The sequence below is a fragment of the Girardinichthys multiradiatus genome, chromosome 4, assembly GCF_021462225.1.
Source record: "Girardinichthys multiradiatus isolate DD_20200921_A chromosome 4, DD_fGirMul_XY1, whole genome shotgun sequence".
Classification (NCBI taxonomy): domain Eukaryota; kingdom Metazoa; phylum Chordata; class Actinopteri; order Cyprinodontiformes; family Goodeidae; genus Girardinichthys; species Girardinichthys multiradiatus.
In genome coordinates this window covers 43,347,529-43,371,638 of record NC_061797.1, presented here as the reverse complement: position 1 = coordinate 43,371,638, position 24,110 = coordinate 43,347,529, and the positions used below count along the sequence as shown (strand labels likewise).

The following is a 24,110-nucleotide window of genomic DNA, read 5'->3' as shown; positions in this document are numbered from 1 at the left end:
ACATCTTCCCATCATATCTGATCAGTTTCCCCCGTCTCTGCTACAGAAATGCATCCCCACATCTCGATGCCATTAGAGTGGGGATGGTGTGTTCGAGGTGATGTGCAGAGTTAGTTTTAGTTGTGGCAAACTGCAGATGGGACTTCCTTTAGCTTTTTTTGTTATCCTTCTATAAAGGCCAGATTTGTGGAGTATGTGACAAATAGTTGGCCCTAGTTGTCAGTAGGTCCTCCCACCTGAGCTCTGCAGCTCCTCCATAGTTGACATCCATCTGTTGTATTCCTGTGTCTTCATGATGCCGTTTGTTCACGTAAAATCGAAAATGCAATTTGTTGCATTAGATTTTGTGTAGGGGTGTAAGAGTAATAAAACAAAACACACTAAAGTGTGTTGTTCTAATATGACGATGTAAAAAAGTACATCCAGGGTATGAAGGCACTTTAATCTGACTTTAAATGTTGGTGCTTTTACAAACAATGAGGATATTGTTTTTGCTTACCAGTGGATCTGCATCACTGTCGCTCTGTTGCAGCTCTTTCCTAGAACCTTCTCTTGGTGCAGAGTAGCCATCGAAGCCCACATCCTCCGGGCGAAGCTGGAGCAGCGGAGGCCAGTCGCCCGGAGGTGGAGTTGGTGACCAGGGGTATGTGTCAATCACCCAGGCTGCTGGGTCCTCCCACGCAGCCCTGCGGCCATACAGCTACACACACACACGGTGTCAAATAGTCACAAGGAGAATCTGAAGCACACTTGCAAAATGTTGCTTATTAGTTCAGAATGTACAAATGTCACATAAATAGTAATCAGATACCTAAAAAACAGAAGACTGTGAAGTCTCTGTTGCACATTTGCTCCCAATTTTGTAATTAGGGCTTTTTGGTTAGCAGAATGATTTGTGGTCTTACTGTGCTGTGAGAAAGTTCTAAGGTTCAGAAAAAAAGCCCTCATACCTTTGTACGTAGCTGTAGAAACTAAACACAAGTTATTTTAATCCAAATCGAGATATTCTGTGCAGACATAACACAGCGGTCAATGTGTTAAGTTTCTGGCACAGATCTCTATGATGAAACAGCAATCATTACAACTGCGTGTTGAATGCTCAATTAAAATTAGTATTGGTTGTATTATCACCAAAATCATCCTCTGGTAAAGATCTGCAAAAGCTCTTTTTTTATTATTATTTAAGCTATTTAGTAAATTATTCAATGTGAGAAGAATACGGAAAAATTAAATGTAGCATATCTTTTTTTCTACAACCTTCTTACTAATTGGACAGAATGTAGTCTTCTTTTCTCAGAGCATTAGCACAGAGAATGTGATCTTGAACCATTCCACTTTGCAAATCTCTCTAGCTTATCTAAATTCATGGATCCTGTTCTGGTCATCACATGGTGTTAAAGGATTCAGGTCTGGGGACTGAGATGGCCACGGAACAAAGTTTATTTTGGCTATATGTTCTGTGACAGAGGCCGGCGGAATATTTAAAATGTCTGTAATACAGAGTTCATGAATCAATGCACTCCAACAAGGTTCCCAGAGCTTTTTGAAAGAGAAACTGCCCCACAGCATTCACCGATCCTCCACCACACCCACCTGGAGTGTTTGTCGTAAAAAAGGTTCAATCTTTGTGTTATTTTACTAAAGCAAATTGGCCTCTATGTCACATTATATTTATACCCCAGGTACACAGAAAGTCATGAATGTACCAGTTAAGTTATTTTATAGCAACCGTTTGTGGAGCTAATCAGTGTGGTACCAGTGATTTTGTAAAAAAAAAAAATCTAAGCATGGTCCATTGTGTCAGCACCTAACAAACATTTTTTTGCTTGAGACTAGGTTGCAATAAAATAAACAATTATTCTGAGGTTTTCTATACATCTTTACCAGGAAGAGAAATACAGGTGAAGAGAACAGACAGTCTTCCTCTTTGTAGACAGCCTTTACGCTTTTAACTCACTCTTAGCCTGCATAGTGTGTTACAGTGCAGGTGGGTTAATTTGTATGTATACAATGAAGATTGCAACACTGTTGTGTTTTTGGTACCTGCAGTCCTTCGCGTACTGCCTCCAGCATGTAGGGGATGATGGAATAATTCCAGAGATCAGTAAACCAAACCCTGGATCCCTCCACATCCATGGGACATGACAGAAAGAGGCGAGGTCCTGTAATCCACACAACCGAGATGTAAGCTACCAATTGTACATGTAATAGATATTTTATTTAAAGAAGCAATCTCTCATAAGCGTAATATTTTATCACCGATTGTGACGTCAGAGGAGCTGTGGGTCTCCAGGAATTGGTTCAGGTGGTGCCAAACCCGCGGGACCCAGTCCATGATCTTTACCAGCTCGACATTGCGTGTTCGGCTGCTGATCTCCATCTCTATCAGCTTCCTCCTCAGGTATCGACCGAGGAATCCCTTTACTGGCTCCATGTGGTTGGCACACAGTATCCACCTTTTAGGAGAACATACAGGTCCATCACTGTTCAGTATAAATGTGCATGTCCAGTGGTAGGAGTCAGTAGCTTAGTAATTTACCTAAAGTTGTGGTGAAGCTGCAGGTTGGGGGCAGATGATGTGGCTTGGCTCATGGTGCCAATAATGTATGGGCTTAAAGGAGCAAGAAATTAACAGGTTTTACTCACAAAACATTAGTAATTTTATTTGATTGTATTTAGGTAAATATTTTTTAAAGAGTGCTGTATTGCAGGGTTCTGCAGATGAATGTGTGAGGACTGACCAGTGCTGGTAGTTGCAGTTGAAGAGGCCGTTAAAGATCTCTCCCAAAGAGCTGACATGATGGAGGTTGTCCAGAATGACCACCAGAGGGCTGTCTTCCCCAGAGACACTGCTGCATTGCTGTGCCAACCCTGACAGGTACTGACGCAGTTCCTTAAGAAATAGAGAGTATTTGTTTTTCTGTGTCTAAGCACTGCAGTTTGGAATGCTATCTGTAATTCACTAGTTCTGAACTTTAAGACCAGACCTAGTTTTACAAGCTGTGTGTGCATTAACCTTGCTGGACTTGTGGTCCACGTTGAAAGTGACGACAACATTCGGTGTCAGAGGACGGCCCTCTAGGAGCAGAAGGTGTTGAGCCAGCCGACTGGCCAGGTAGGTCTTCCCTGTGCCGCTCGGCCCTGACAAGATGACACGTCTGTGCTCCCTCAGCAGGGAGACGTAACGCTGCAGCATGGGCTTCGGGATTAACGTGTCAAACACGAGTGAGTCCACATTTTCGCTGCTCGAACCTTCAGACAAACACAACATGATCTTTTCAACAACCAATGATGAGCTAGTGCTACTTTTTTTGGTATGAAAATAAACTTTCACAACAGAATTGACCTTTCTGCATTTGTATTTCTGTATCAGTATTATACTCTAAATAACTTGAATAAGAGGGATGATTTTTCTGCTCCTCATTTCTAGAACAGGCCCGTGTGAACACCTTGATACCTTTAAGTTGGATGTTGATGCTGTTGTCGCCCACCAGATAGCCGCAGGGCAGCAGCTCAGGCGTGCTGGCTGTGCTGGAGCTGCTGGGCCGATGGATTTCTCTGATGTTATAACCCTGCACGCTGTCTGTGCTCAGGCCAAGCTGGCTCACCGGGTCCACATGGGTAATGTACTCCTGCAGAAGATTAAAGGAACAGTTTTTAGCTAAATTTCTAAATGTGATAATTAAGAATTATGGACAAATCACATTTCAATGATTGCAAATTAGCAACCAAATGTAGAATATGTGAATTAGTGTGTTTAAAAACGGTTTATATTTACCTTAAAGAGGCGTCGGACCACTCCATCTAAGACGTCCCACTTCGTTTTGCCGCTCACACCAATGCAGCCAATCAGAAAGTGGCGAGACTGGCCCTCCTTAAAAACACAACAGGTTTCAGACATTGAGATGCCTACAAGCTCTTTAAGCCACTTCCCAGCATAAAGCAGGTTTTACCTCCCCCCACTTGATTTCTTCATCCAGGCTGACGACAATCTTTACGTGTCGGCCCTCCTTCCTCATCCCACCATCTCCACCTGTGTCGTCCAGCAGCATATCTGAAAGGAAAGTAAGGCCAAATGTTTTATTTTACTATGTATTTAGGTTCAATTGTTTGACTAAAAAAGCCGAATGCTAAAGGTCGTGGTCCTGTGAGTGCTGCTTTGTCTTACCCAGGCTGGTAGACTCGCTGGTAGGAAGGTTGAGGCTGTGCTGCGATAGTCCCGGACCGGGTCCTGGGGTCTGACTTTGTGTGTGAGGGGGAGGAGAGGATGAGATGGACACCTGAGATCCTGTCCTGCTGCCATGACTCTCCACCTTCAGACGATCATTCTCAGCCTTCAACTTTTCAATCTCCAACTGTTCGAAGCAAAGGCAGGAAATAAAGAAGTTTCAAACATTAAAAATTCAAATCTGCAGGACTGAGTTTTTTTCTCAGTTCTGACTCATGTGAACTACTGTCTTATTTTGATGTGTATCTGCAGACCTGCATGCGGTTCATGGCCTCTCTAAGCTGGTCCAGTTGATGAGCAGAACTGAGAGCTTCCAGGCGGATATCTGTCAGCTTCATCTCCTTTTCCCTGAGTTCACTCCGCAGCTGCATCACCGTCTCTGCCTCGCTGTCCAAACATTCTGACAATCTGAGAAATAACAAGACAGGATGATAATTTAGAAGCTGGACTTTTGCAGGGTCTGTGTATATCCATCAGTTCAGTACAAAACTTACAGTGTGTTGGACTGTGTGTTCCTGAGGATGTGGCCGGGGGCTGAAGTGCCGTTGTGAGGCAGTTTGGGGGAGGACGGCAGGGATGAGTCCATCATCTCTTCAATATCCGAATGAGACGAGGCAGATTTGGGAGATTTTTTCTTAGTGAAAGCTTGTTTAAAAGAGCTTCGCAGCTGCAAAGGAACAAACATAAAAGGTAAGAATGAGTGGTTGAAATGTCAATGTTAGAGGAAGAGGAGGAACGTGCCAGGGAAAATTAAACATAGGGCCTAGGGAGAAAAATAATTATAGGTAGATTGTCTTATGACCGACCTGGAGCAGTAGACCTTTTGTGATGTTTATTTGTCTAACTGCTGCTGATAAAGCAGTCTGAGTAACTCTGAAGAACATTTTTTTGCAGTAGGAGAGGCACACTTTTACTCAAAGTGCCTTTTAGAACAGCAAAGTTCAAATATAAATACAATGCCACCCACATTTATTGGCACTCCTGGCAATGATGTGTAAAATGTCTTCATAGAAATGTACCCTTCATTGCAATAGAATAATCTTACCTTTAATTTGAGTGCATTTGTTGTGGAAATTTTTTTTTTAACAAGCTGACTCAATAATTGGTAACCCTATCAATTTATTTATATCTATGCTTTACTCTCTTGAGTTTCTAGGAACATTTAATTCATTCGTTTGCTTGGGGTATAAAGTTGATGTGACACGGGGTGCCTTCTGGCCTCTGGCCACTAGGCTGGAGGAGAACCCAAGTTTGCCTTGCCACTGTGCACAGAGCTCAGGATGGTAAGAGGTAAAAAGAAAATCTCCAAGGCTCTCAGTTGGAGAACCGTACCAAAGAGACTCGGATTATCAAGTCTCTCTAACAACCATTAGATGCAATCTTTTCTGTAAATTTAAATATGTGGAATTGGTTAAAATCTGCTGGGATTTTAACTACAACTGTGTGCTTTGGTCAGATGAGGCTGAGATTTAGCCTTTCAGCAACAAACATCCCCAGAAACAAAGGGAAAGCACCACTGTTAGGTACAGTGGAGGATCTATGATGATGTGGGCCTGTTTCCCCTCTAAAGGCACCTTGTTAGAGTGCATTGCAACACAAACATTTTGAAATTCCAGGACATTTCAAAGAGAAACTGATTTAAGAAAACTGAAAAAGGGTTGTCATTGAATCTTTCAGTAGGAAAATTACCCAAAATAAACCTTCTTCCTATCTTCATATCTAAATCCTAAAGAAACCTTGTGGAGTGACCTGGAAAGAAGTGGGAACCCTGGACGATCTTTAGAGATTCTGCAAACAAGAAAGCTCAAAGGTTTCTGTGGTCCAAAAGTCAAAGGAGTGTTGAGGGGATTTTACAAAGTATTAAGTAAATAGGTGCCTATAATTGGGTGATGTTTGCACCTCCACTAAATAAATGTACTCAAATTAAAGGTTGGGGTTTTCTACGTTTCAGGATAAGATTATGCTACTGTAAAAGAAAATGAATTTGTTTCAAGCCCTTTTAAACATCTTAACCAGGGGAACCAATAAACAGGCACACTATTGTATTTAGCAGGAGTGTACTTCTGCCTTGGATACAGGCACTGTTTTTTTAAATGAGACAGCTCAAGTGTCATAAGAACAGTTTACAAGGAAGTGGTGTTGGAGAGGAAAGACTGATCAATCGGTGCTAAAGACAGTGGGAGGAAAAGAAAAGGACTGTGGTTAGTAACATAAAGGAGGTGCAGGGGTTAGACTCTTGTTTTATCCACAGCATACCACCCTTACCTCGTAGACCTGCCACATGAAGCGAAGCAGAGGAAGACAGGGAGACAAAACAGCACATGGTTCGTGTATGTTAACGTGTTATGGAGGGACAAAATCAACTAGTGACTCCTACAAGGAAGGATCCCACCAACGACTCCGGAACATGGAGTCTTTCATCTTTCATTAGAGGCTCTGCACTAAATGCAGCCCCTATACACTTCACATTATACACCTATGAGCAACACCTGCAGCTAGGAGGCCTCTGTGAGGTCCTGTCTACAAAAACACAGACACCCACATACAGGAAGGGAAGGGGGGAGGGTCGGGTTTTGTCACTGTGACCTAAAGGAGGAATCTTTACTGACAAAATTCCTCTTTATGTTGAACATAGGAATGAGAAATGAACAAACACAGGGAAGTAACAGGTTTAAAATAAAAACAAGTTGCATACATCATCGTCATCCTGGACTTGTCCGCCGGTGCACAAAAGTGCCTTTCGATTGCAAAAAAAGAAAACTTCAAATTTAAGTCTTTAGTGGATGAGTAGGTTTTTTTTAATATTTACTCATCAGAGAAGAGCTATGAGGACTGCACACCATAAAGTCAACATTGATTTGGTGATTTACTTTATTTACAAACTAATTTAAACCACTATTTTGGACTGTAAAACCACCAAATCAAACCTTATTTTAGTATTTTACAGGACTACATGGAGCCAAGTCTGGTTTATTCACCTTATCCCCAGAAAAAGACGGCTGAAGAAGGAAAAACCCAGAAACATGCGACACCGAACACATAGATGAAGTTGAAGAAACAAACATTTAATGTTAAAAAGTCAGTACAGAGCAACTATATCTGGCTTTAGATTTAAAATAATTACTGGTACATCTCAGTAAATTAGACTATTCATTGAAAAAGTTATTTATAAGGCAATTCAATTTATATAGATTCATTACAGACAGTATGACATATTTTAAGGATTTGTTTCTGTTAATTTTGATGATTATGGCTTTGTCCTTTTTTAAAATTGGTCTTTTATAATAGTTGGATTTTCATTATCTCAAAATTAATATCAGAAATAACACATAATACATCACTATATGTAATGAATTTAAATAGGAGTTTACTTTCTGAATTCAATTACTAAAGTAAATAAACTTTTAGTAATATTCAGATTTATTGAGCTCCACCTGTAAATTTCCAGACACTTACCCAGTTCTTTTTGTTCTTCTTCTTGTTCCTTGCATCTGCATCCATGTTGGAGCCCACGCTGGAGTGGCTTGTGGCACTGGCAACGCTGCTGACACTGTCTGAAGAGTGCTGCCGTCTGATTCGCAGGTCTGGCTGCTGTTGCTGTACCGTACTGTTACTGCCAGCTGAGAAGACATGGATAATTTTTGGCTTGAGATTGGCTCAATTTGTCACAGATTGGAAAATTTAGAGCCAACGGACTGTGGGATTTTTGTTTGCATTACTACAATAACATACATCTGGGACCAAGTCTAGATGTTGAGTCTAAATAGTTTTTTACCTGTCCGATCTCCTTTAGGTACAAGTTCAGGTGTATTGATGACTCCATTAATGGCAGCCTGAGCGACAGCATTCTGCTTCTTCAGCAGCTCAATGGTCTTCCTCAGTTCATTCAGCTCAGAGTCCTTCACAGAGAACATGATGGAAAGAAGTTAAAGTGGATCAGTCATAGGCATTGGCTCAATGTCCAATTATAGGAAAAGAAGAGCTGTTTTCACCTTCTGCTCTGCAGTCAGAGTCAGACTCTTCAGTCTAATGGTCATGTTGCCCAGACTCTGTTCAAACGCTGCTACCAGGTGAGCCTGTGGAGAAAAACTAATTACATTAAATATCTGCCAAACAGGTTTTATCTCAAATGTTAGCAATAAAGTACGAACAGTACCTATGCTGATAAAGGAAACCCAATTTAAGTACTTTCATCATAGTGTGGGGAAGTAAGCCTGGGTTATATCAGTTTCCCCCTGTTGGTTGCCCATTGTGAAGGGATTATGGCTAATATTTTCCATTAATCGCTCCACAAAAATAAAAACAAATAAGTAGCAAGGCAAACTTATGATACCAACTAGTTTCCAATTAGCAGAGGAATGTTTGATTTATCAAAGAAGTAAGGAATCAAATACAGTCTGAATCCATAGCGCTGATGGCCTAATCCACTCGAACGGTTGAACGAGATGAGAAAATATAGACACTGTTGAGATAACGGCTACAGCCTTGAGGCTAAAACCCAAACATGACGTCAACAAAGTGTAACAAAACAACATCTTGTGATGAATGACTAGCTGCTGGTGTTCATATTACACCCCCCCCCACTAATTGTTTTTTTTCCTCTGCAGTGCTCTTTCTAGCATGCAGGCGACATTGACTGTAAAATCTTTGCTTTAAATCAGGTGGCAGTGTGCCGAGACTTCAGTACCTACTGTTATCTAACACCTTCTGCCTTCCTTCCATGTCTTTAATCCATAGGTAAAAACCACCAGAGTGCACGCACTCAGGTAGCTGATTACCAGCAGAGCGTGGCAAGACTTGTGCAACACAGACAGGAGGCTGGCAGAAATATTCGTGTCTAGAGATGCTTTAAGAGATTCTCTAATGGCTCTGCCACTAGTAAAATTATAGCTCAGGTGGAAAGAATCCGCTGGGAGGACCACCATCAGTCGTTTATTCTACAACTCTAGCCTTTTATAGAAGACTGACAAGAGAAGTCTCCTTTGGAGTTTGCCACAAGCTATGTATGGGACACAGCAAACAATTGGACGAAGGTGCTCTGATCAGATGAGACCAAAATGGAACTTTTATGGCCTGAATGCAAAAAGTGATGTGTGGCGAAAACCAACACAGCACAGCACCCCACACACGCCATGAACTGGAACACAGGTTTATCTTCCAGCAGGACAATGACAACAAAGAGACAGACACAGCTACAATAGAACGGTTTAGATCGGCCCAGTCAAAGTCTGCATCTAAATCTAACTAACAATCAGTGGAGAGAATTGAAAATGAATCATTGCCTTTGTTCTCTATCTAATCTGATTGTTTGAGCTGTTTTTCAAGACAAATTGGCAAAAAATGTCAGTCTCTAGATGTAAATAGCTGGTTCTACACATATTGACTCACAGGGTTAAATATAAGTGCATGCAATACACGTGTAATATTCATGTGTAGGTAGAAAACTGAAAAACAATTTTGCAGTCATTTGGACTGATGTGTTACATAAAATCCTCCAAAAATGACAAGATGCAAGGCACTGTAGGGAAACAGTGTTTTTACAAACAGTAAATTTGCATTTCGATTTTAGTTTTGCATTTAAATTTACATTTTTAAAACTTCTGTTGCATTGTTTTAAAAAATCTAATAAACAGTTTTTATAATTAACAATTTTGACAATTTTTCAAACACTTTTGTTCTGTTGTCCATACCAATGTTTTAAAATCATGGCACGTCAAGTAAAATACAACAAATGGTCTGTGATAGAAGCTATCCAGCGCGTATGATGAAATTCTTCTTCACTTACATTAGCACTCAGCTGTGTTGTGAGGGCGGAAACCTTTTCCTGGGAGGCATCCAGCTCCCGGCGTAGCTTTCGGATCTGCAGAAACAAGGCAAAAGCATAAAAACAGGCTCCACAGGAGCATAAACACACAGGCATGCATGCATCTAGCCTCACAATGAGGAAAACACGATAGACACAAACAAGGGAGGTTCCCAGATCTAAGGTCATATTGTTCTGGCTTAAAAGATAAAGTGCTACAAAAACATAAAGGAGCACATACAGGTGTGCACAGGTGTTCAGGGAGTAAAAAGGGTGTTACAGCGTCAGTCACAATATGGCTACATGTGTAGCTGGATACACTTGTGAAAACATGCCCATGTTCCAACAAGGCCTGCCAGTGCACATAGAAAATTAAAGAGGATGGGAGTGCAGTGGGCGTGTTGATGCTTACCTCCGACTGAGACTTCTCTTCGTTCTGAAAAACAAACGACACAAGGTAAGAAAACTATTACTTTTCAACCTGCCGCGGGTCAGACTGCACATTTCCTGACTCCTGTTTGATTTATTAGCTCCTTGGAGACAAGCTTTATTAACTGCGAAGGATATTGTCTGGTGTAATATGTCTGGGAAGCAGAGATATCCTCCTGAAGGCATTTCACTGTGTTTGGGTCTCATTGTCCTCAGAAGCATAACACTGAATAATGGCAAAAAAAAAAAGGTGACAGACATACAGAGCGAGAGCATGCAAAACAAACACTAGCTCGCACGAACACAACACACTCTGAACAGTGAAACATGCAACACCCACATTTACATGTAAACAAGACTGCACTGAAACTGCACCTGAACTCAACGTTATATATATGAAATATTAGAACTGGTTTGTTTGGACCTAAATTTAGGGTGAGTTTAAAGCTGTTCTGAACATGGTGCTTACTTTGCACTAAAAGCCTATTATCATTCCCCCCCCTTCCCCTCTAACATGTTTCCTAAGAGTGTCTCCACAGCATGCATTAGCACATCTGCACTGTGGTATTTTGGTTCTCAGTCACACACAGACACAACCAGCTGATCCTAGAAACACAAACACAGCAGTTTGTCCTGGAGACGCAGCCAAAATAGAGACATCTCACTCCGATGCAAAAACAATGACATTGAGTTCTGTGTTTAGATTTCAGAAGCAGTTAGCAGCACATAGATCCCCTTTCAGTGAAACTTTAGGATAACATGGTAAGTTCAGCCACTTTTTACAGCCAGAAAATGCCCTGATTCTAACCTATGTTCCATATAATCAGATATCCATAACTCCCACACTCTCCAGAGCAGCTGCTCCTTATTCCTACCGTTAGCTGCCAAGCTGGGACGGTTCCTGTCAAGGATAAAGTTGCCATCATTTTGCCTCCACTCTCTTCCCTGCTCTCATTTCCAGCCTTTGACACTCAGGCGTCGAGGTTAAAAAAATATCAGTTTCTCTGCTACACCTGCTCAGGTGAGCGAACAAGACCAGAAAGTGGAGGAGGAGCTTCACTGGGATGCACTTAGCTCCCAGTGTGCACATGTGGGCTGTTCCCTGTTTGTCTGTGTGACTACAGCCAGACCTCTTTCCTTACAGGATGTATGAATCGCATATCTATGTGGGCTGATAAACATGTCATTATTAGATTAACTGAGGCAGTTTCCCCAAGAATAACTGCTCAATTAATTTCTTTTGTAGCAAGTTTCATGGCTAAAAAGCTGTTGAACATGAAAATATAATAAAACAGCTGCCTTCAGGAATATAAGAATTTGTGCAATATCCAACACCAATTAAACACCATTAAACTCACCGTGGAGTAAATGGAAGAGGTGCTGGAAACCAAAGACAGAGATGATCCATGAACTGCCGAGATAAAAAACACAAGCAAAAATTGGGATTAGGAAATTGGTCAGATTACACATGAATGTGATTCATAGTTGGCCCCAGGTTTTAGCAACCAAAGCTGCTGTTTAGTGACACCAGGAAGGCTCTGAATAATTTCAGCCACATAATTCTCAAACCTTTTAATTTGTAATTACATTTATTAAAAATAAATCAAAATCTTTCAAACTTGCTCCAAAGACTTCTAGAAATCTAATGTAAAAGAAAATAAATGTTCCATAAATAATTGAGATTTCTTGGAAGAGAAACTAATCAAATTAAAGCTCCACAGCAGAAAGGACCACCCGACCGACTGAGTAATTTAGAGAAACCTGCCTCAAATGTATTTAATGCTGTTTATTTTGAAAATAATAAAAGAAAATCATTTGTTTATTGTGTTTAACCACATTATTCTGTAATTAGGTTAAAATGATTGTTAACTTACTTGTAAAACATGAAATTATGGGCTTTCGTTAAATTTACAACAGATCAGGCTTGGACAATTTAAAAGATATTAGAGTTAGGGTTGGTGTCTGGTGGTGTGGTCTCAGCAGGAAGTAGGTCACCAAATCAAATTCAGCTCAAAGCCCCACATAACCTTGGGCCAGCTCTGATGTGATCAGAAATGGACCTCCCACAGTGTCCACACAGACTTCCCACTCTTCCCAGTTCTGTTCAGGCAGGGTCTAATTCCTGCTGAATGTACTGACTGCAGCTCTGTGGTTATAAAGATAAAACTCCTCCACATTACAGCCGACCTGTGGCACAACTAATGACAACCTGAACATTACCACAGTGACTCAGCTGCTAATTGCACATGAGATGTAGGGAAACAAGGCCGGTACTGTTCCCTGTGTGGGAGCAGATTAGAAGGGATCAGCGATGTGATGTCAGAAACCGCGACGAGAGGTCGGCCCGATCCACAAAGAATAATTTGTTCTTGTAAAAGAGGCAGATAGGAGTTTACAGAAAATTCAATCTTATCTTTGTTTAGTCTAGACAGAAAGGTGTGCTGTCAGCCACATCAAAAGAGAACATTTAGTTTTCACTGAGACAAAACAATCAAACTGTACTGCTTTAATAACCAAACATTACAATTTTTTTTTAATGAAATGACATCATTAAGTGTAAACTCAGTTTCTATTCATTTTTATTCTATTTCTAAATACAAAGCTTTGCTGCAGATTCATGGCGGATATTTCTGCAGTGCTCAGGATTTAAACATTGACCCTGCAAAAATCTGGGGAAGGAAAGAAGGATGGACAGGTAAACGGATGGCTAAAACTGATGCAACTTTTAAACAACTGGACAACTGCCTCATTACTTCAATGACATTTATTGCCTGTTTTTATCTCAAGGTAATGAGATCTTTAGCTCGTTTTGTTGTGATAATATAATAACAAAATAAAACTAATATAATGAGACCATACACTTTCTTGGCTGCTAAATTGTCTCAGTTGTCAAAGTTCAAAAAATAAGGGCTTAGTATATTTGTTTTGCTGCTACAGATTTTTCCTCAGCTTCATTTAGTTTTTCTTTTACAAATCAAACTTAAACCCAAATCACTCGGTTTTATTGGTTACATATTTTTTCAGACTTGAAAAATAACAAAAAATTCCATAGTTGTACTTTCCAAGCCTTTGGCAGAAACCCTGTAAATAAAACAGGGGATTTAAAAACTGCTCTTGGGATGGTGGAAAATTGCAGTCATGTTTCATCAGCTCCTGTTATTTTAAATACTTTTTAATCCGTCCATTCATTCATCCTGGGCCTCACCCAGCAGCCAGTGGGTGAGAGGTGAGGTGCTGCTGAGAAACATCTGACTTATCACTGATTTTTTAAGGGTATGCGGGGTAAGGAGCTCAGTCTGTCAGGTGGTGGTTGTTTGCATTAGAAGGAGCTGGTTAAGTTAGTTTGGGGACCAGGAGAGGATGCAGGAGAGGTGTTTTTCACACATCCCACTGGGAGCAGGCCTCAGGCTAGACCCAGGACTGACTGAAAGATTATATGTTTTAGCTGGTTTGGGAATGCCCCTGAGTCTGCAACAAGAGGTGGAGGAAGTGGCTTAGGAGATGGGGGTCAAGAGAGAACAGTCCTTATGTCTAAGTCTGGATAATTAATTATTTCTTTGACAGAATATTTGAGATAAATGTTTGCTTTTTTCTGTGTGGCTGGTCAACCATATCTATTTTTATTTTATTTTACAATTTATATTTTCAGGATCTTGGAAGATCCAGTAATAACTTAAATGGAGTAACTACCAATTTTAATTCTAAAACATTTGCACAGAATCTGATTAAGATTTTCTTTCATTCTAATAAAATAGCACATTTCTCAACCTGTGAATTCAAACAAGAAATTGTAAACTGCACTTTCAAATTTAAATTTTGTAATCTCTGTGACTCTCCTTTAACTGGAACAAAATTTGAAGATTGAAAGAAGGTTTGAAGTTACAAAGCTGGGTGGATTAATTGCGGTCTGGCTGAGATGACAAAGTACAGCGTTGCTGCTCTCATTCAGCACAGGTCCAACAAAGTGTTGGACGGATGATGTGACTTTTGTGCTGTCAGTTACATAGTGGCTGAAAGGTAACTCTACACTTCAGAGACATGGACATGCACACATTAACTGCAAGTCATAGCAGAAACGGCAATGCAACACAGACAAAGAGAGAGGGAGAAAGTTTTGTTTAGTGGTTTTCCTAAATGTCACCACATCTAACTCACACCTCCCACAGTGATCCCTGTAATTATACCCTCTGTTGAAAGGGGAGAAGGACGGGGGGGCTGAGACAGATATGTTACGCAATAACATGTCTTCATCTGTGCTTTTGCACCAACTGTTTCTTGGAGACAAGCTGTACAGTGCTTGAAAGACTGCTGCTCAGTCCTCATACTCAATAAAATAAATCGTCCAACACATGATAATACAAACATAATCTTTGAGCTGTAATTTATGTTACTTAAGAAAATTAAACAAGTCAAAGTAAGACTTTATGGAAAATACTCCAGTTTCTCCCGGAAAGACAAAAAAAGAACATAGATCACGTTTTATTTAACCATATAAACCGTTCTTCCATGAAGGTGTTAAATCTCATTATCAAGGGAACCTCTATAAGAAAACAAAGCAATATGATGGTTACACTTACTGTATATATGTATTTCAAATGATACAAATGCTGTTACTTTGTCTTTTAATAGGTAAAAAACATGAACACATTACTCCAATCTTGGCCTTTTTCCACTGGCTTCCCAGTCATTTTATTAATGATTTTTAAAAATGTAAATGGTTTGGTCTTGATAGTTTTTGGAACACTGTTTACACCATAAAGATACTCAAATCACTGCTTAAACTCATCTTTTTACCTTTTGGTTCTAATACAACATGAGACTGTAGAAGATTTATATTTTGCTGTGTCTTTCATGTTGCAATAAGCAAAGCCACCAGACTTATGCACCATGTTGTTAAAATGCCAAATTGCTATTGAGATTTTTAAAGATTGGTATTTGACTGTGTTTTTAATTCTGGTTTATTGTTTGTGTATAGATATTTATTGCAACTTTTAATTGAGTTTTAAAAGTTTAAATGGCTTTTGTATATTAGAATTAGTTGTATTAGCTTCTCATCTTACCATACTTTGCTGAAGATCCCAGAAAAACTCAATAAATCGATTTGCTAAGTTAATAATTAAATGGAACATTCCATATTTATGGACAATTAAGAACATTCACATAGTTTGTAAAATAAAGACAAAAAAAGGTTTGGAAACTAGTGCTTTATCATTTCAGTCAGGTTTTGAAATCAGGGCAATGAAAATCCATGAGTTCATTTTTATTTTCATGCAGTATAACATCTACCACAGTCTGTTTGAATTTGAATTTGAGAGAGCAGCTTTGAGTTAAATGTAATTTAATTAGTCATAATTTTTCTCTTTGACCTGCAGGGTTTAGTCCTCTTGTATGGATGGGTGTACGGTGGATGTCTGAGCCAGCAGCTGGATGCGGTCTTTGTGATGTTAGCTGCAGCAACTAAAGGCTGTTTTGATCCCTAAGATCCAAAAGTGTTACAAGCCGTCTACTGGTTTGATCAATTTGTCTGCCTACATGACCAAAACTAGACCTGATTTGAATCCTTCCTTCTTTGCTGATTTAAAATCAGTCTGAGATGTCCATCTGTTGAAAGTGTACTTCCTCCACTGCTGAGTTGCATTTCCAATAATCACCTTTTAGTAGCCGCAACAAAAGGAGCATAAAATGTTTCAATTTGACAAAGTTACCAACAAATTACACAGATAAGTGGAGGCAAACTGGTTTTCTTTCCAACAACAGAAAACAACAATTTAAATGGAAAAATAAGTCTTGGGATAGTCTTGGGAAGTCTTACACCATATAGTAGGTAATTATCTGGTTTATAGCAAACCACATATTAAAATAAGAGGAGGAGTCCAAATCAAAGCACTTTTTTTGGCCCAGAGGATAGATGAGACTTTCATAAGGAAAGCTCTCCTAAGCTCTTTCACTGAGCATGGAGTCTGGCCACTTCTCCCAATAACCAAGGCCAAACCAAAGCTCTTCTAAAGAGAAGAAAGTTTATTTTTCTGTAGGAACTATTGTTATCTGCAACAATGTTCTGTAAACAAATGGACTAATATTTTTTCTGTCATGAGGACGTGAAATAAGGAAGCAGAAGCTGCATGGAGCCTTGGAACTAGTTTATATGTATTTACACTTGATTTCATCCTGGATGTGAAACAGAAACATGACCAGACATCTTACCTTCTTCAAAGCCGTCCCTGAAAGATCCTGATCGGCTCATCGTGCGAGTCTTCTCGTCCAGCGACATGCATGAGTTCCTCAGCCGATTGTCGCTGCACGGGTCAAAAGGGGCATCCTGATTTGTCAGGCTGTTGTTGCGCAGACCAGCGAGGTTGATCTGACCAGCAGAGGTTGGGCTGGATGCTGTAAAAATGATGCATCAAGAAACATGAAGATTTACCATTATTCTGTACAATGCCAGAAAGCTATAGAAATTAATCTCTTAAACGTGTTTGTTTTTAAAGCACATTTTTTATACAGGTTGTATTGTTTAAAAAAAACTTTGAAGTACTTTGAGTACATTAATGTTTTTCATATTGCTGATGAGGGCTAAAAAGGCCAGTTCTCTGTCCATCCATCTATATAACCTTGCAGATTCTTACAAAGACATATTACAAACACAAACTTCAATGTATTTACCGGGATTATATGTGGTAAAGCAACACAAAGTATTGTATAATTCAAAACTGGAGTGAAAAGCGTGCATTCCTTCAAATAAAAATCTGTGTGTTTCCCCGATCAGACAAGCCTCTTTAGAACTACCTTTTGATGAAATTACAGCTGCAAGTCTTTTAGAATATGTCTCTACCAGCTTTGTACAACTAGACACTGTCAATTTTGTCAATTTTTCTTTGTAAATCAGCTTAAGCTCCGTCGGACTGAGTGGAGGACATTTGTGAACCTCAATTTTCAAGTCCTGCCACAGATTCACAATTGCATTTAGGTCAATTTCAACAGTTGAATATACTTTGATCTAAAGCATTACATTTTTGCTCCGCCTGTAGGTCGTTATCCTGCTGGAAAGCGAACAATTGCCCCAGTCTAAAATCTTTTGCAGAATCTGACAAATTTTCATCCAGAACTGCCCTGCATTTCGCTCTCCATCCATCTTTCCATCCAAAACATTAGCCCACATGCAAACTTGGATAAATGTACACACAGGTGGAGTGTCCTCATTAATTAGGCGACTTTGACAATTGATTGCAATGGATTTTATTTCAGGATATCAAAATAAAAAGGGAACTAAATACAAATAAAAGCCACACTTCACAGATCTGCAAACGACTGTGTGTTTTAATTAGTGGACAGTCTTTTCTCATAAACTGTGTATCAAGCTACACAGACAAGCCCCAGCTGTATTTGCAAAGTTGTGCTTCAGTGGCCTACCCAGCTGTCCAAAGTTGAAGCGAGTACCAGACGGAGAGGTGAGGCTGGAGCCAGGGGAGAATGGGGAGTTACTGGCAGAGTCCTGCAGCCCGCTGGTGGAGTGGGAGCGCAGCCAGTCACGATCCTCATGACCTCGCAGCTGTTGTGACGGACCATACCTGCAGAGAGTCAGAGAAATAGGTTAAAATGGAAGCCAGAATATAAAACAGGAGGAGATTGTGACGTGATATAATATGGGATCATTTCAATTTCTAATAAGTAAGCTGGATTTTGATTTTTGCTCAAGCAGCCAGGTTAATCGCCAGGATCTGACATGAAAATGAAACAGATACTACACCAACATATTACAACAATGTGAGCTTGGACTGAATTTAGCTTTGAGCAATGGAAAAAGCAGAAAAGACGCCCAATGAAAATTTCACCCCGATCCAAAAATCATGCCCGCCCCAGCACAACAAACTTATAGATCTGTACAGGGACAAACACTCAACACAACAGCACATATGCCAAATGCCAAACAAAATCTTGTATTTTAAAAGCATGAGCAGAAGCCTTAACGAGATGATGTGGGCACGGAAATAAAAAGGTAAAAAGGAAAACAAAGCAAAATTTGGTAAACCGCAGTGGAAAAGTGCAACGTGTCCAACAGGAAAACAAATGAGGTACCTGAATCCCTTCTTAGGCAGAGTGTTTCTACCACAATGTGGTCCTCTGTGGGAGAGAAACACTTCAGAAGAGCACAACACAAATGGAGGAAGGAGGCAAGGAAACTTGTGCCTGAAGAAATGACTAAATTGATCCTTTTTATGACAAGATCATCTTTATTCTGTAGACAATGTTTTGACAAAAAAGCAACATTTTTTATAATCTTCAAGTTATTTTTGGCGAGAATAAAGAAAACTTAAAATGCTTTTTAGTACTTTGGCCTCAAGTATTTTTTATATCCTGAATATTTTAGTGGAAACCTAAAGACCCAATGCTGTTGTAACTCTGCTCAACCACAAGATGGCAGTTTGTGATCAGTTATACTACAACACGAATTTATACACACAATCTTTAACTCATTAATTCCATTCATCTCAAGGAGTCCTAAAAATAACCACAGACTACCACACAGTGCCAAAAAGCTACAAAGACGAATTGATGAAACTAGATTACAGGTTCTAATCTCAGAGGTAGGGCTCCCTGTGTGGCAGCAGGTGGTGGTTTTTCTAGGACCACCCACCTCAGCAAAAGCCTAACACTGCACACACTTTACCTGTCCTGCCTCCGAGGTAGCGTGTTTCGGCTGAATATGGGGCTAGCGGAGGGCGAGGAGAGGGGACTGATGAAAGACAGGAAGGAAAAAACGCACAACAGACACAGAGAAAGCAAAGTTTTAGAGAGTGAGGTAGATGAAGAAATGTCTCAGAACAGAAATCATCTGCAAGGATTTATCTGAGAAACCTCAGGGAACACGATGATATCACAGCTTTCAGTCAAAATGTTTCCTCTGAGACATTCATGTCACATTACATAGTCAACTTGTCAGGAAGGAATCTGCTACAGTGACCACAATTACTGTATGAAAACAAAACTGGGGAAGGCAAAAGATTTTTTTTTTCAGCTCGGATTGCACACAGAGAGGCAGACAAGAAACAAAATCTCACCACCATGGCAGCTTTGTACAGTTGGTCAATTCAGGTATTTTTGAAAAGGAAATCCTAACAGGATTGTTGAGGAGTTTTTGGTAATACACAGCATTACATATTTCCTGCCTTCCTTCTATGTGACAGTCAATTAACACATCAAAGAACACTAAAATATAAGTCTGGTACCATCATCTGACAATTACTTAAAGTCGTTTGACCACAGTGGTTTGCAAAAATATTTATGGCCTCCGAATTTTCATAAGTTTTCATGTGACATCCATAAACTTCAATGTACTTTAATGAGAAAGCGCACAATGAAAGAAGCGCACAGTTGTGAAATGAAACGTTTCCATAGTTTAATAGATAAAAATCTGAAAAATGTTGCTTGTATTTATGAAAGTGAACATGCACCCCAGCCTCATGTTTTCTACCACCTTTAACACGTTTTGTTTCAGTATTGCCCTGTTTTTATTTTAACCCATCCTTCCATGTCCCTGTTGAGGAAATGTATTCCCACAGCATTATGCTGCCACCACCATGTTTTACCAGGCTCATCAGACTGAATTGTAGTGTAAATATATTGCCACACATAGCATTTTGCCAAAGGGGTCAATTATGATTTCATCTGACAGCATATTTCTCCACATGCTTGCAGTGACCCTTACTTGGCTTGTGGCAAACTACAAATAGAACATTTTTATGTCTGCCAACAATGGGTTTATTGAAAGAATAGCACTCTTACCATTTTTCTTAACAGCCCAGATTTGTTGAATGCATAACTTATTGTTGTCCTGTTTCTTGTTGACAGTTTCTCCTGCCTGAGCTGTGGATCTCTGCAACTCCTCCAGCATTACCAACAACCTGCTGGCTGCTTCTCTGATTAATGCTCTCCGTTCCCAGCTTGTTAGTTTAGGTGGATGGCCATGGCTTGGTAGCTTTGCATCTGTACCATACTCAAGTTAACTTAAATCACACAAACATCTACTCTACTCACTAATTAGGTGAAGTCTAGAAGCATTTTGTTGCATTGGATTTTATTTTGGGCTCCTTGAGTACAAATGCCCATATACAATGCACCCAACCATTTCTGTTTTGTTTTTGTTAAAAACATGTCTATAACTTTCTTTCACATAAAATTTTCCCAAAATGCAATAAGGTTTGTGATTTTAATATTACCTCATGTGGAAAAGTTAAAGGACTGTAAATATTTTTGCAATGATCTGTATTTTAAAACAAGTGAGAACACTGATGCAATTATCAAACAGGTACTATACGTCTAAAAGATATCTATAATTGTATTAAAATAATACATACGTTTTAACTTAGTATAAGTCCCAACTCTTGATGTGCAGTACAATAGTAGCAAATAATCAAAAGTTCTTCACAATGCCCAGACCTCAATATGGTTTAATGTGTAGAAAGAAAGAGCTAGATTTAAATGATCCCATCAACTGCTGGCATGTTTTCTAATTCTAAAGCACGCTGGACTTAACTTTACTGAATATGCCACAACAATATTCCTTGAATGCTTATGTGAAGGCTTCCTCACGGTTCACTGAGTTTTATGAACACCAGAAGAAAATGTTTAACTTTTAAGTCTTAATTCCCGAAGAAGTAAGCTACAAATGGAACCTGCAGGTTTTGCTTTAAATTGATTAGTTTGAACAATATTTTGCTTTCATAAATATCAGAGAGTATTCACTCACTGATATTTTTGTAACAAGCTGGTATTGCAATGCATTATTGTCCCAGCATAACAAAACAATACCAGACTCATAATCAAGTATGCTGCTAACTTATAATAACATACGGATGGAGGTCTTAACAAATATTAGTCTTAAATTTAGATACTGCATTATTTAGGAGGTAATTTAATTACATTTTAACTGTGAAACTTTAAACACCAGATTCATGAGGGACATTTAAGAAGAATTTAAACTCCTCTCCGTTAGACTCCAATAACTCTTCATTTATGTCCTCACCTCTCAGACATGCCAGTCTTGACGCTGCCGGTGCGACCTAGAGCAGACAGTGTGTCCTCCCTGTGGGTTCCATGTCCTCCACCGCCACCTCCGGCACTGCTCAGGCTCATGTCGATGGACTCGCTGCTGGTGTGCATGCTGCTGACGGAGGGGAAGCCCACGCTGCCTGCCCCGCCATGTCCACCCAGAGTGCTCTCCCTGCTGGGGACAGAAGAACCACTGAAAGTGGTTCCCCATGTCAAGCTGTTGGATGGACCCGTGGAGGAGTAAATTGATCCTGGGCTGGAGGCCTGTAAAATAAGTCTAAGATGAGGTTTGCCAATTTTCAAACTAAGTCTTTTCTGTAAAGAAATTGACCTTACATCCTTATATGAAAGAAGACCTTCAATTATGCCAACCAGTGGTTCTATTTGCAGTTTATGGTTTCAGTCCCAACATAACTTCATTGCTCCTCAGTCTTTGTTTTTTAAAAGATGCAACTTCTCTATGATATTTTTGAAATTTTTTATTATTATTTAAATCAAATTTCAGTGGCAGCACTGACATATGTGCTTGTATTGTCTAGTTTGCTTCCCGAGTAAATTGGATCTAAAATCATTTAATAAACTTTTGAACTGAAGACATGACTGCTCATTTGACAAACAATAGTCTATGTGTCATATGACATGACTCATAGCTAGAAAGATCAAACTTATGAATCATGTGAGAACGTGATGGAGAGCTCATGACTGAGCACGCTCAAACATTTAAGGTCTGGAATGATTTAAAATCTACAGTTTGTCAAACGGGCGTCTGCTCGGCTCATCTGTGCTTTAACTGAACCCGTGATGTATAAAGAAGTCAGTGTGTTTGTGGTATTAGTAAGGTGAGATCAGAATAATCCCGGTGTCAAAGGCCTGTATATAGCTCTATAAACACACCTCCGCATTTAACAATCTCGTAGTTTAATCGTGTATAAACTAAGGACATAATGCTTAATCTTAACCTAAAGCTGACCTGCTGCTTTTAGACCTGTAACTAGATGGCTAGCAGCTGACCATAAGTCACATAACTTAAGTAAACGTTTCTAGAGGTTTTGGTAGAGGACTTTAGCAAGAGATTGAAAGTATTAAGAAAGTACCCAAATAGCAGGAAAGTTATCTGAGATATAAAAACGAGAGAAGGCGTCATCTGCATAAATATTCACAGTAGCATCAGAGATATTTTTTGATTGTATTATTTAAATGAAATAAAAGGGCCTAAAATTGAGCCCTGATAAACTCTATCTTCATAAAACTCTTGTTATAGTTTCTGCAAACATGGATTGTATTATTAAAGATGGCTTTTGAACCATTATCATTGCTCTCACTCTGGGTATGAGCAAGTCTATATGACTATTTTGTGGAGCAGTTTTACATGCAGATGCACATCTGCCTTACTTTAGTGTATCTCTTGTCTTTCCCATTTTGAAAAAAGACTAATTAAAATTTACATGTGTGTTATGTCATATTTAAACCACAGGTAAACAGAAAGTCAAGGATTAATCATTTAAAATTTTCACACTTCGATCAGTGTTCAAAAGTTTAAAAAAAACACCATACAAAATGCAGTTCCAACTATCATGTAGGACTTGCTCTTAATAAAAATAAGTGTGGCTCACCTGCTCATTGCCCAGAGTCCCTGTTGCTGATCCCAGTGCTCTGCCTCCAAACAGGGGGCTGCTGGTTTCACTGTCCCCACCTCCCAGCACTCCATCAGGGGACTCTAGCACTGTAGGAACATGGTTCATGGTGGCATGGGGGTTGGAGATGACAGTGGAGTTCTTCAGGTTTTCAGCTGTGGTGACTGGTGCTTGTTTATTAGCCTTACCACCAAATAACCTAAACGTAAATCAGTAATAAGAGGGAAAAGGATGTTAACTGTGGTTGAAGGATTCTCAAAAAGAATAAGATAAAGGGTAGCCACACTGTTTTGTTCTTTGTGGAAAAAAAAAATCAGTTTAGAAAAAATGGCTATTTTTATTTTAAAAAGAAACATGACTAACATGGCGTTTATGTGGCCAGTAATTACCTAACAGGGCACTTAACAATATGATTGGAAAGGCAGTACATGTCATACAAATTTGATGTCATTGGGATGGACAAAATCAACTCAAAGTCATCATCGCAATGTCAGTCTGTGCAACACTGCAATCACAAAGTTCTGCTTGGAAGAAATATTGTATTTTAGGTGCCATGCATTCAAACTTTGCATAAAATTAAAATGTTGGGCCAGTTGGATGGACTTTCATTGTCCTCTATGCATTGACTTGATAAAGTACTTAATGACCAAGATCTTAAAGTTCAGAGTAATGATGGAAAAAGAAAAGGAGAAATGTAGGAGATGTGGGTTAATCCTGATTGATACAGTAAAACTTACTTACACAATAACATGTTTTTATGACACAACGCAGCCCTAAAATGTTTTCTGATGTGATGTAGAGCACTTTAGACTGTGTAAACTGTATTTAAATGTCTTGCACTAGTACAATTTACTTACTTACGGATCATAATACACTAGTTCCACAGCATTTTGATAAACAACAAAACAATCCTAAAATCATACACATTATCTGTCTTCTGTTGATCCCAAAATGGCCATTATGAAGT

The 24,110-nt window shown here is 39.5% G+C and overlaps 1 protein-coding gene across 2 annotated transcripts in view; it reads right to left on the bottom strand.

Moving 5' to 3' along the window:
• Positions 1-24,110, bottom strand: part of nav2a (neuron navigator 2a) — a 129,995-nt gene that overhangs the window by 5,072 nt on the left and 100,813 nt on the right. The window contains exons 16-39 of one of the 2 annotated variants that reach the window (XM_047364021.1): positions 23,175-23,342; positions 21,484-21,819; positions 19,129-19,194; positions 18,537-18,581; positions 17,871-18,028; positions 16,665-16,847; positions 11,819-11,871; positions 10,444-10,467; positions 10,014-10,088; positions 8,221-8,304; positions 8,004-8,127; positions 7,685-7,848; positions 4,723-4,895; positions 4,483-4,636; positions 4,169-4,355; positions 3,954-4,054; positions 3,779-3,874; positions 3,458-3,632; positions 3,017-3,252; positions 2,742-2,893; positions 2,540-2,611; positions 2,260-2,456; positions 2,044-2,162; positions 500-700 (exon numbers count right to left, since the gene is read on the bottom strand). In XM_047364021.1, coding sequence (XP_047219977.1) covers positions 500-700; positions 2,044-2,162; positions 2,260-2,456; positions 2,540-2,611; positions 2,742-2,893; positions 3,017-3,252; positions 3,458-3,632; positions 3,779-3,874; positions 3,954-4,054; positions 4,169-4,355; positions 4,483-4,636; positions 4,723-4,895; positions 7,685-7,848; positions 8,004-8,127; positions 8,221-8,304; positions 10,014-10,088; positions 10,444-10,467; positions 11,819-11,871; positions 16,665-16,847; positions 17,871-18,028; positions 18,537-18,581; positions 19,129-19,194; positions 21,484-21,819; positions 23,175-23,342 — 3,343 coding nt within the window. Of the gene's footprint in view, positions 1-499; positions 701-2,043; positions 2,163-2,259; positions 2,457-2,539; positions 2,612-2,741; positions 2,894-3,016; positions 3,253-3,457; positions 3,633-3,778; positions 3,875-3,953; positions 4,055-4,168; positions 4,356-4,482; positions 4,637-4,722; positions 4,896-7,684; positions 7,849-8,003; positions 8,128-8,220; positions 8,305-10,013; positions 10,089-10,443; positions 10,468-11,818; positions 11,872-16,664; positions 16,848-17,870; positions 18,029-18,536; positions 18,582-19,128; positions 19,195-21,483; positions 21,820-23,122; positions 23,343-24,110 lie in introns of both variants that reach the window. The other variant, XM_047364020.1, reaches the window with a different exon arrangement.